General features: G+C 37.5%; 1 protein-coding gene across 6 annotated transcripts in view; it reads right to left on the minus strand.

Moving 5' to 3' along the window:
* Positions 1 to 987: 987 nt before the first annotated feature.
* Positions 988 to 13,947, minus strand: part of nfatc3a (nuclear factor of activated T cells 3a) — a 62,629-nt gene continuing 49,669 nt past the window's right edge. For all 6 annotated transcript variants that reach the window (XM_088939112.1, XM_088939111.1, XM_088939114.1 and 3 more), the window contains one exon: positions 988 to 4,970. In XM_088939112.1, coding sequence (XP_088795238.1) covers positions 4,894 to 4,970 — 77 coding nt within the window. In that variant the 3' untranslated portion in view covers positions 988 to 4,893. The remainder of the gene's footprint in view (positions 4,971 to 13,947) is intronic.

The raw sequence follows: 13,947 nt of genomic DNA on the forward strand, positions 1-13,947 counted from the left end.
CAGCTTTCCCAGAAGTCTCCCATCCAGGTACTGGCCAGGCTCACACTGATGAGCTTCAGTGGGTTACCAGGTATGAGCTGCAGGGTGATACAGCTGCTGGCAAACCCCTGTGGGTTCATGTCCCTGCTGCAGACACTACCTTGAGTGAGGTGCTGTACCCCAGTGGCTCCAGTCTACCCAGCTCTATAGGTGGGGTGATCCCTGCGATGGGTCGCTGTCCCATTAGGGTGGAGTCATGTGCTCTCTTGTCTACTAATGCTACTGACCCCATAACAATGATAAGCTGGGACTCCACTTTGGACTTTGCTCGATTACCTTCATTACTGGGGGAGAAAGATGTTGTTTAGCATCAGACCACATCACTCCTGTCCTGTTTTCTAAAACAGCTAATTAGCTGGAGGTCACAGATTTACAGAGCCCTTCCGACTAACCATACTACATGACAAGATCCAATTCAAAACTGAAGTAGTCTTGAGTCTAGTATTAAATTTTCTGAAGTGTAGATGGAACAGCATTAAACTGTTCAAGATTATTTAAAAGCAACTAATATGGTTCAGATACACAGTGTAGACAGGTGTTAGGTCTACATTTATTCTGTCCTTAGGAGAACCCTATACACGGTAACAGGCATTAATTTAAGCATAACTGTGGTGGCTTATTTAAGTGTTTTAATTTAAATTAATTAAAAATGAATTTGGAATATAACACATTTTGAACACATTTCACAAAGAAACATCCACATCTTCAAGTGACTTATGGCTGTATTAACAGTAACCATAACCGTTTCACTGTTCATAAAATCAGTCCTAAAAAGTAATTAGGAACCACAGTTAACTGCAGTGGTTTAAATTATGTTAAGCCTCTGAATTCAGTCTTCTTGGCAGCCAGCATTTACTGATCCACCGTCAGCCTCCTCAGCTGCGCCCCAGTGATGTGCAGGATCTAGTGGACATTCACACACAGTGGAGACACATGGAGGTATTTCTGCATTTGAAGTTTTATTTTTACACTACCAATTGCGAGTCTATGATGCAAGATATCTACTCCCTTTGAATATCTCCAAAAAGCACTGCAATCTTAAAAATTACAAAATGTTAAAATACAAAATGTACATGAAATTACAATACAAGGCTCTGTAAACATTAGCTAAAAGAATTCTTAACCTGTATTTCCCTTCTTTTATGTTACAAACTATTTTTACTCCCCCCACCCCGACCTTTAGGAATGACATCCATCTTAGAGTATCAAAAATAGAGTTTTTAAAGCAAGTTTTTTCTTTTTGTCTCAAACCATGAAATACATCTTATTTTTGAAATCTTTGGTAATAAAAAGGACTATAGTTCCTTTTTGACACAGTTCAGGGGGAACTTGCAGGCTGGCTTACTTCCTCCACATCTTGAGGTGCAGCCTAATGATCTGAACACTCCACTATCTCTCATCTTTTATTTTTCACCTGGTACCACTTTTACATGTTTCTTCATAAAACAATCCACAGAAAAGATTACACACAGTTGACTCAGAAATTAGTAGTTTTAAAACTTTACAAGTGTTAAGGCTTTCCTAGTTGTTTTTATTTTATCAAAAAGTCAGAAAACAAAAAACAGCACATCTTTCAGAGAACAGAGGCATCTTTCTCTATGCGTAAATGTGTATATATAAATATATATAAGTACACAAATGTATGTGCAGGTGTATATATGTATACATTCACAGAAGAAAGTACTGGCACCTCTATATTTGAAACAATGTTATTTACCAATTAATGAACTTGAATCAATATTGGTTACTAAACTATACTTATTCATCAATGATATCTTTCCAAAATTTATTTTGCATGGATCCATAATCGAGGAACAGGAGTGAAGATCCCTAGTGAATTAACCGAGTTTAGCAAAGAGTGTCAATAAGTTCACCTGCAACTGTATACTTTTACACAAACGGGATGCCAACAGTGTGCCAGAATTCAAAGTACTGTTGTGATCTTAGTTTGCATAGCCCAATGCATTTGTGTGCTTCTTCAACACTGAAATTCAGAAAGTATGTTAACAGTCTTGTATCTAGAAATAACCAGGAACACGCACGCGCACACATAAATCTATTAAGACCCTTGTATTGAATCCTTAACAAGGCAGATACATAAAAAGAAAAAAAAACTTTACTCTTATACAGGACTACAAATGTTTAGGTATTTATATAGTAATATATTAAAGCGTCTCTACAATTTCTAGGTCTACAGGCATCAAGGTTTTTTTTAAAAGGCATCATACAGGTTTAGTGCATAGCAGTTTTCTCACGTTTTTTAAGTTTGATTTTTCATGATTGTACGGGCACCCATACTCAGGACAGCACTGCGTCACCACCACTCAATTTCAGGATTTATGAAAAGAACTCGAAAGTGGTTGCACCATTTTTTAATATAAAAAATATACATGCAACAGTATAATTTTAAATAAGGTTAAGGCAGAGAATCAACCCAATCCTGCATAGATCTGTTATTTCAATTAATCCTGAACAAATCTCAGGAACTAGCCATCACTAGGAAATCTAGCCTACAATACCATGCGATTTTAATGCTGTAAAATTTTACTGAGGCTACAATGCACACAAGCATTTCTGAAAAAAAACACCCTTTTCCTTTCTCTATATTTTTTTCAGATTTGTTTGTAGTTTTTTAGCATCACACATGTTTAACTTGCTTGTATTATTGACACTTGGATGTCAAATTTTATCATCTAAAAAATCTTGATAGATGTCTGTTATTGTCATAGATTGAAATTTTGTTGCAATGGCTTTACTTATTTCTAAAGACAAACATTTATTTGAAACTATTAGTAGCCATGTTTAGTTTATTTTGCATTATTTAAACATTAGGTTCTTAGTTATTTTCACATGTCACACAGTATCGTTGTAGAACTGTTATGTTTACCTTCTAACATAACACAAATGAAAAATTACTGGAGAATCTCACAGGCCAAGGGAAGGAAATGTGATATTGAACAGATTCACAATGAATGCAGTAGTAATGCAGTGGGATGTTTGTTCTTTGTGCTTAGCATTATATTGTTCATAGAATTAAATATTTTCTATAATTTTGCCTGTATTTAATTCCAGCTTATTATACAGACATAAGGGTCATTCTTTTAATTACTTACAGTTAAGTACACTAATGTTTGTATAAACTGAAAGGCACACTTAAATGTTCCTGTTCACCAGGATTAAATATTGCATGGCTGAAACAAATCACAGAAAGGTGTTGACCTATACTATAGGCCATCTGACAGCAAGCTGTCAAAGGCAAACTTTGGCCAACTGCTTCAGAATTCAAACTTTTTGTGATCTTGACATGTTAGGAAGGTAACTAGTTACTGCATTTTGAAATAAACACTACTTTATGGCTGTTTCTTAATTCAAGGAAATTATGTACTGACATAGTTATTGTGGGACTAACAGTGATCAATGCACATCATAAGAGCTTGACAATTCTCTGCAAAACTATGAAAATATCTACATCTAAAAATAGCTTTGACTAATTTTTTGTTTTTAAAGCTTAAACTCAGCTCAAAGTTTTCCTATACAAAAAATCTATTTTTATTAAAAGCTTTTAATGTTTTTTTCAAAGCTATTTTACCCTTATAAGGCATTTGTGCTACCTGAAGTACTGAAAAAATATCTACAAATTTTAAAAATACTTAAAGTCTGGAATGTGGCATTGTACAAATCCCAGTGCAGCTCCATGATGGAATGGTCTGTTTCATATTCAAACCCATGGCTATTTTTCAACCTTTGCACACACGCGTGTACAGTGAGCTTTGACATAAGTTCGGTTCTACATTTGGCTACGTTATGCTCAAGCTAAAACTTTATGGGGTGCTGGCTGACAACTTGAAGAGTCAGGAAGGATTCACTATGCCCCCACATCCTAAAAGACACTAGAGGGCAAAAGCTCTAAAGGAACAAAAATATGATACAAAGTGTGTTTTAAAACCGTCAATGTCCCAGCATCTCAGGCCCCTGGGAATAGCAAAGCTGCTATCTGAAACACTCTATGTCCTGAAAGAGACTTTAACATGAGGACAGCAGAACCCTAGCCTCAGGAACCTCACCCCTATCCCGACTGCCTCACCTACCGCAAGGCAATAAGACCACAATGCATACTAGTGCTCCAGTCACAACAGCCTGATTTAAATGCTGCTATAAGCACATCACGCAAGATTTTTACTTATAGTGTATCTATATGCTTAGAAGTCACAAAAACCTCACAATCATCATCAGGCATACTAAAACACAGCTGATCAACAATAATCCAAACAGTAAGGTCAGGGAGAAATTTTAATCACGTACACATTCAAAAAATGGACTAGACTCAACTGGCGTAACTTTAAAATGGAAACTATTTGCCAGTTTTTGGTGTGATTTTCAATGCATTCGTTTTTTCTAGCTACCTTGCAGATTTTCAAAACGGCAAACTGAGACTGTGACTACCAGGTAACTTGCTTCAAAGAGGTTCAGACTGTGAGTTGCGAGAGTGTGGCAGCTTCTGGGAGAGGGCGTCAGCCTCTTTCCCGCTGTACACTGGTGTACATGTAGGCCCTGTCAGGCAGCCTCACAGAAATTGTGTAATTCAGTGAAGCACCAATCTAGAGTGAAGTTGACTGAGGGCACCCACAGCCTCATGGTAACATTTTGTGTGCACAAACCATACATGCACACACATTCGCCACGCATTGGTATCTCAGCTCCTTTCAGCGCAGGGTGCGTGGTCTGAGGTGCCACAGAGCTGTGGTGTTCCAGTTGGTACAGGCCACAGTGTTGGAAGCACATGGTGAATCTGGTGGGACAGAGGATCCTGTCTTGTGCTTGGGCAGAGCCTGGGCCGTGTCTTCGGCAGGAAGGCTAGGACTGGGTGTGCGTGCCCGATGTACCATGAGAGCCAGGCGACTGGGACATGTCTCTGCCAATGATCTCATTGACTGCAAGAGAGAAAAGCAGGGAGAGAAGGACACTGGGTGAGAATCGGACAGCAGCAAACTGGCCCATTACAGCACTAGTACAGGTCTACCACAGCGGTAAAGCAGCACCACATTATAGCCCCAACAGCCTCTTTTAGAGCTTCCCAAACTACCTCTCTTTCTTAAAAAAGGTCCTTGCAACAGAGAAAAAAGATTAGTCTGCAGGTGATAGGAAATGGGAAAGCTAGAATTACAGTGGGGTGTGGGTGGCACACGCATCCCCCACGCTCTGCGGTCTGCAAAGGGCAGCTGTGGTCCTCGTCTTGTACGATTAATCGCTCACACGAGGCAAGAAAATCTCAGATTTCATGCTATTACGTTTTAAAATAAGTGTAGCATAGCAATAGATTTTGATTCATACCAATATGCAAGGCCACTCTGATCTCTGGAAATTAATGTAGAAAATCCTACATAAAATTTCTAATTAAAACAGACTTTTGTATTTAAATGAAATGCACTTTAATACAAAATGCACTTTGTTAGATTTATCACTACCTCATAAAAAGACATTACTGTTCACATTCGATTGAACCTTGATCACACACTATTTTAAAGGTCTTCAAATTTTCCAACACATCAAAACCTGCAGATATCTTCCTCAACGCTTCTCATAGTCAAGCACTCTGGCCTTTTCCCTGTTACACCAGCAGATGTCGCTGTTGTTCCAGTATTTAAATAAATTCCTTGCTGGTTTCATACAGGCCACGCGCAAGGAAAGAAAGCCACTGACGAAATTCGTGCACACAAAGCCCTATCATATACTGTAGCGTTATGGACTTCACTTATACCAGGTGTGATGTGAAAAATCAAGCACCGAAGAGCAAAACACGCAAGATCCTCAAAAACTGCACTGAAGCATAACATTTGCTTAATGTGATTCTACCATCTTGTTATAAAATAAAGAAACTGCGCTTCACATAACATTACAGCAGATGTACGATTTTAAGTGTAAGTTTTAAGATTATGTAAGTATTATTTTCACGATGAGGTACAGTACAGGAGAAAGATTCAGTGATATAAATAATGAAATTAGGGAATTAAGTTATTAATTCTTGCATGAAACAAACAACTCAGTGCTGATTGAAATACTCTAATGAAAGTGATCCCCTTCAGGAACCCCAGAGCTGCAGGTCACAGCTAGCCTGCTGTGTGCCACACTGACAGCAGCTGAAAGGCCTGTGTCCCTCTGTGGTCCTACCCTGATCGGCCGTTTTAACGCCCGGCCCCAGATGGAAATGATACCCTTTATCTGCTTCATTATTCCAGCTCAGATCTCATGGTGGACATATCTCCAAGACAATTACTTCATTGAAAAATACCACCACTATAAAAGTCACTGTGAAATAGCTCCATGAAATAATTGCATAGCTTAGTCTCCCTGTGGGGCCAGTTTACCTATTACAGAAACAGCAAATACCAGGGTGTGTTCCTGTTAAAATAAGCACTTCTGTGAAAAAAAAATTACCTCTGAACAAAAACATTATTGTTTAAGTAGTGCTACAGAAAGTCCATTCACCTAGCTGGCAAAATTAATTAATAAGGAGCAGGGAGCTTGTAAAACTGATATGTTTTGCTTGCCACAATTTAAAACAAGGAAAAAAACACAGTGGGCTTATTTACAAATGAAGCAAAAATACTCTATGCTAAATAATATCAATCGATCATGTGAAAAACAAGAAACTGGTATGATTATACCTCTGTGTAACAAAACACATGAGATGGTTCTAACTAAATAAGTGCAGATTGAACACGCAGAACTCAAGTTCGACTTGTACAGGGCACATTGAAACATACAAGCACCAAACAACTCCAGAAGATCAACATCTTCTGTCCATCAGGTGTAATTATAATATGGGCAGGTTCCTTCAGGAACTTCTACAAGACCTTTTTAAACAATGTGTGACCTGTGACCGTCAACACACATCTTTCAAAGTTATTTAAAATCACTGCATTTGTTTGTAACACATGCTGTGTCTTCAGCCTGCTGCTACTTGCAGAGATTTACAACAACCAAGGTACCTGATTTGAAGGCTAACCTAGACAGAGCTTTAGAGTTCTTCCACATAAGATGTGCATAACATTTAACAATGCTATGTATTATATTGATAATGAAAATGCTGACCATAAAAGAAACGTAATCAGTTATTAGATCTGAACATCACCAGCTCTTAATTTAAAAAGACACATTAACCATTCAATAAAGTATTTTATTCATGAAACAACTTAAACTTGTAGTTATACTGTCCTGGCAGAATCATGCTCTTCAGTTTTTTTTCTCAAAGCTGAATTTGCCTTACTGACCAATTAAACTGTAAATCATCTTTATTTATATAACAAATACTGTACATCTGGAAAGACCTAGGCTGCCAGAATCATAGAACAACTTGATGATAGTAACCCCAGAGACCTTGGGTTTAAAAGATGAATACAACCTTGACCAAAAAGTTATGCTTTAATTAATAATCAATGCTAGTGATAAAATGCACCTTTATCAGAGACCAGTGAACAAACAAGATTGCAAAGCAGATTATAGTGCTTTCAATGACCAGGTATGAATTGTGCTTTCGGGCTGATTAAGGCTGTAACTCTCATCACTGGCGCCATTGGAGGGAGCAATGGACTAGCTTGTTCTTACTTGAATATCACATGCCCATATAGTTAAGCACATTCCTATCAGTTCAGTTACTTTAAGTTATGCCTGCATTAGTGGTCTTAGAGGCCTTGCTGTGTAATTCTATAACATGAGTCATAACTCATGAGGTAAAACCCACTGTCAAAATTTTAGAAAAAACGTCTTGTTTACATATGACAAACTACAGTCAGTCATGATCAATAGTGATTACACAGATCTAATTAAAGTAACTTTGAAAATACTTTTCTAAAAAAATGTGTGTGCTATCAACACACTAAAATTTCTATTAAGTTTGTTTTAAAAGTGTATTTTAAGACCTTCTGTTCAAAGACAATTAGCACATATTAATATATTCTAACTGTTGTTAGAAAAATACCAGCGGCACTGCTTTACCTTTGTATTGGAAACAAAGTGACTGCAGGTGAGAGACAATTATAGGACAGGTAAACATCACCTCTGCTTGAGAAATGTCACTGTGCGGGCTCTGAACCGCTTACCTGTACAGCTCTAGCACCACCTGTTCAGATGCACACTGTGAGGCAGTGGACAATCAAGCCTCTCATTCTCGTGAATTAATGATGTTAGAACCATGCATCTTTAACCCTCATGAGTGGGGAAAACACTTTAAGCACTTCTACACTGAATGCAATACTTTACTCCTAAATGTTCTCCTAAACATAGTGACAAGTTTCACAATCTTAGTACTGCAAGGCCTGAGCACAGCTAAATGCATCTATGGTTACAGTAATTCTTACAATATTAAAATACGATATACAAAGGTCTTGTAAAAGAGTTATTTAAAAACAAGTTTGAGTTTGTGTAAACCAAACAAAAGTTAAATGTCTTTGTGCCTCAGAGGGAGAAGATTATTTTTTATTCAGCACCTAATAATTTTACCTGATAATTAAAAGTCAGAACTGGGTCTTCAGGACCACCAAATCTGATGGAAAAGGAGAATGTCTAGAGAATAATTCAGTAAATGCTACATAGTCTACCACTTTCAGGACAACTGGACAGATACCGTAACGGAGCTGTTAGTCAAAAGTTCCTGGAATTGAACTTACAGACACTCAGCTCTCCGTGCTCATAGTTCAGTTCCATCGCGATGACTAACTGGGGAGTCTGAGATTCAGAAAGGCTTTTTATTCAATACAATCTAAAATGTCAGCCAAGACATTTTAGTAATTTTAATAAACATGTTAATATGTGACTCAAAGGACCACTCATTGCTTGCATACATTATTTTCGACACAAGTTCTGTGTTTTTAAAGCTAAGTGCTCATTTATATCTTTTTACTCAGCTTAGAATAGCTACATAGTGGAAGAAAATTAATTTAATGTGATCAATGTTTAAACATTCACATTTTTGCTTTAATTGATAACAAAGACATTATAATAAAAAATTGAATTTTAGATTTGTTTTTTAATTCTACATTTCTGAAACTCAGAGTTGTCCTATCATGGGCAACACTGATGGGCCCTTTATTTTCCTCACAAACATCTTACAGTGCTGTGGGCTGTCGGTTGTACTGGACCATGTGCAGGTCCTTCCTCCATTCAAAACTTTCATCATGGAAGATGAACTGGCCTTTAACATTTTCTGTTGAGTGTCAACATGTTAAAACTCAAGTTAAAGTCCATACATGCTGCACCTGCACATCTTGTGCACATTACTTAAACTCTTCTAATATGTCTCATCATGCTTAATGGGTAAAGATCAACTGTTTAAAATGACTTATGTTTCCTTCAAGTTATTTTTTTCTTTTTTTCTCCAAGAACTAGTACTTCATTTAGATTTATAATAAAGGATTTTCCCTTAAAATAGTATGTATCAGAGTATTCTTCTGCTCTGAAGTTTGATTTCACTATATTTTGCTGTTGAAAAAACAGATTAATCTCTGGGTTTAACAGACCTCAGGAAGAAATCAGACAGTGAGTTTATTTTATTTTAGAATGAAGTCTAAACAAGGGAATTCTTATATACCTCTACAATACCACATCCCTTAACATAAAAGAGAGCAATAAAAACAGAAGAAAGCGAAAACAAGCTTTTGCTATTTTAAAATGCCTGTTATATAAAAAACTAGGTTTGCAAAGGAAACAGGAGCAAAGTTCCACTCTAGCATTGAGAGAATTAAACACACTGCCAGCTCATCAATAAATGTAGATCAATGATACTGTAACCAGTGGCTCTTCACAATAGTCATAATGCTCAGGAAATGCAGGATAGTCATACGTTTTTATGCACGGTGAAAGCATTGAGCAGTGCATTTCCAATTTAAACAGTGCATTTTCAAATGGAAAAAAAATTGAAATATGATATCAGGAGTCTACAAAAACAAAACACAGAAAGGGTGGTTGATCAATTCTTACAAAAATAATTAAAAACTATATGGTTTCTATCAGTCCTACAAGACCTATTTAGACATTGTGTGACCTGTGACCTTTAACATTTTACTTCTTACAAGTTACTTAAAAAAAACTGCATTTGTTTCTAACACTTATTATTGCAACAGTTGTGCTAAGCAGCTGTTGTTTAGTTTTTAAACCAGCACTATATCTGTACAAACAGAAAAGCACAGTGCAACTTACAGTGCTGGACAAATCCTTCAAATGCATCAGGCATCTCTATGCAGTTTTGACAGTTACTGTATAACCTAGAGAAGAATCGTGTAATCATACGCACACACATAAAAAAAGGGAAATGGGTTCCTTCAAAACCATCTTTCCATTGTGATGCAATTCTATAGTAAACACTTGAAAAGCACATCTTTGAAGATGGTTGCAAAATAAACTGGTTTTCATATGAGGCACAGTTGTAACGCCACATGGCACTGGAGGACAAAGAACTATGTATTGTAGCTCAACGAGATGAGCTGCAGGCTCATTTCAGCTTCTGTACTTCCAAGGCAGTATAATTTGCCATGGAGTTTGGACTGGTCTTCACAATAAGACTCCAAGAACTGGAACTCTAAGTAGAGATGCATTTGGATTATTTGACACAAAGAGGGTGTTAAGTGTGTCTATAGCACTTTACCAATAGTTATCTCACTAGCATTGTAACCACCAACTGCTAGGATGAACGACGTTTGATAAACTTTAAAGTATCACTGACAACAGTGACTGAATAATGATCGTGTAATGTGGGCTAGTGATACAGTAGACCAGTGGTTCTCAAACTGTGGTACGCGTACCGGCAGTGGTACGTGGAGTGCCGCCAGGTGGTACGCCAAATGACCCTGGAACTGTGTCGTGTGCACTGAAAAATCGGGACGGGTTTTCATATTTTGTATTTTAATACGTGTCGAATACGCAGCCTACGTACTACGATACAGTGCGCGCTAATACTTCAGTGGACACAAGAGATACTCTGTAATTCTATACCACTCTATAGGAATGCGTGCTACGGATGCAAGTGACCAATTGTATTTAAAAAAAGCTACTTTATCTCCCGCAAATAGGGAGAAAGGAGAATGTGCGTGATTTTGGAACAATGCCAACAGTGTAAACACAGGAATGCATAGAAATATGCTACGAAGGCAGGTCATCTTGTGAGCACATGAAAACGTGATAACAGAAAAATATTTAAGAACTGTTCTAATTTGAGAAAAATACACCGAGCGTCTCTGTTTTGCTCCCATGCGCATGAAATAAAAACTTTAAATAAATACGGAAATAAAAACAGAAACGCGGAAAAATGCAAGCTTGCGGATTGCTAAAGCAGGTAAGCTACACTATTTTTGAAGAACCTTATTTACCGTTGGCAAAAGAGCTGACACGTATTATGTGTAGAGAAAAAGCTGCTAAACAGCTCGACCTGCTGCCCCCCTCCCCCTGAAAGACACAGTCATTCATAGAATTATTGAAATGAAGGATTATATCAAAAGTACAGTGATAGAGCGCGTTAAGATGAGCAGATGTTTTTCACTGCAATTAGATGAGTCTGTAGTCGATTTGGCCAATTTGCTCGTTTACGTTAGATACGAGTTTGAAGGCATGTCCCATGAAGACTTTCTGTTCTGTAAACCGCTACCAACAGGAACTACAGGAGAGCACATATTTCAGCTTCTGAATGAATTTATCGAAGAGAATGGCCTCGACTTGATAAAATGCGTCTGAGTTTGTACAGACGGTGCTAGAGCAATAACAAGCCGACATAACGGTGTAGTTGCACGAATTAGAGAGGTTGCTCCAGAAATTAATGTACGCATTACAACATCCACCGCGAGACCTTTGCCGTCAAGAAAATGCCTGACGATTTAATATCTGTTAGACTCTGTTGTGAATTGTATCAAGGCTCGAAAAATTAATTCACATCTCCTTTGCTCAACTAAACAGGCTCACCCCTCTCACTGAAATGGTGCTTTTTTATTAGTTGTTGTTAATGTTTTTTTTCTGTAAAACACTTTGAGAAGCCACCTTTAAAGGCGCTATATCAAATAAAGTTTATTATTATAATATTTATTATATGTGTGTGAGTATGTGCACGTACACTCATGTTGGTCATTGAGAATTTCTGGGGTTCCTATGAGATGATGACTTGTAGGTGGTACTTGGATGCTTTGGTTGGATTAGGGGTGGTACTTGGTCCAAAAAGTTTGAGAACCACTGCAGTAGACAATATTCATTACATTTAACAAATCAGTGAATGGCATTGCTGGAGTTGGAGGGGAGCAATACTTATGTTTGCAGCTAGTGGCTAATTTTAAAATGTATTTTTGTAAACCGGTTTTATTATTTTTTAAAAACAACCAAAAACAAAACAATGTAATACAAAACAGTGACTTATTTTCTAATGTATTTTTGTTTTTCCGGTTTATTTTTGTAGTTTCCATGCAGTGCAATATTCACGCAACTAGAAATATTACACGCCTACACTCCTTCACAGCCACAGAGGCACCAGTTATATAGTGAGCATTAAGAGAAAATATCAAGATTCACCAACAACCACAATATCACCACAATAATTCATGCCGAATTCAATAACAAAACAGAAGTTCATCAAACTAGAAAAATCCTATGATTTCTGACAGATCTTTGAGAAAGATGTTGTTACATACAAAAAATCACTTATTGTAGAAAATGCACTGGCAAAGAATAATTCTGTTGTAACATTAACCAATTTGTACCAATGTGTAGCTGAATAAAAAAGGTTTGCAGTACAGCTATAACCATGACAGGAATACAATCTAGGGATAGAGACGAGATAATAAGAAAGGTAATCACAAGTTGTTTGTTGACTGTGGTATTACGCCAACTTGCACTGCAGCGTGATTCAACATGTAATTTTTAAAAGAGTCATTTCTTGAAATTGGAATCCCAAAGATGACTCGGTAGGGACACTCCCCCTCTATGAGAGCCTTTGGTCTTCAGAAATAATTTCCTTGCTGAAAGAGTTAAAGAGCAGACAACAGAAACATGAGACCACTCTACAGAAGCTGCTGTGTTCTTGGCAGTGCTGTTTGTGTGGTACAACCTGGTGATTTACATACAGCTGTGCACCCTGCAGCACACTGGCTGTTCCAGGGATGCAGCTCTCTATCACACGCTCAGCGCTCTGCTGCTGAACGTGTTGTCACCTTTTCAGTCTCTTACGGGAAAATCAGCATTTTTGCAGGAGGGGAAAAAGACCAGCTCTGGTTATTCAACGATTACCGTTAAAAACAGGCTTACCATACACCACAGGCTGATCTGAACTACCAGTATGCAGTTTTAGAAACCTCCAGAGACCTGATGACTGTGAGGGATGTATCCAAATAAGTGTAAAAATCCACACTACAATTAAGAACTGCTGTGCTCTGTAGTAAATGACTGCACGTTTTGTTATCAAAGGAGGAGAATAAAACGCTGATAATAATACAAATCTTTTAATTTTCCTTGGAAGCTTGCTGAAAAGCAGTGTGTGAGTTTATAATGGCTGGGAAAATCAAACCAAGCTGTCTTCTATCAGCCAACATGAGTGTCAGAACTGTTTTTACAGAAAGCATATTATTGGGAAGTGGTATTAAAAGGGTGCTCCTGGACAAAATTTGAATTCTCAAAAAGGCAAACTAAAAAACAGTGCTCTGTGAAAGAATGTGAGTTTTAACATTTGGGGGATAGATAATAGTGCTCTTTATAAAAGTAATAATAAACATGAGTATTTTGGAACTTGATTTGGGAATGGCTAAGAACATGGAAACTGAGTTCATTGTCGCTAGGTCTGCTGCCTTCCTTCCATATTAAAAAAACACAAAGAACTGAGCAATGATTGTGCTCATCCATCTGGACCTGGCTCAGTGTGATGGTATATTCATGGAGCTCAAT

The sequence above is a fragment of the Atractosteus spatula genome, chromosome 21 (genome assembly GCF_055471065.1).
Source record: "Atractosteus spatula isolate fAtrSpa1 chromosome 21, fAtrSpa1.hap1, whole genome shotgun sequence".
NCBI classification, from domain to species: domain Eukaryota; kingdom Metazoa; phylum Chordata; class Actinopteri; order Semionotiformes; family Lepisosteidae; genus Atractosteus; species Atractosteus spatula.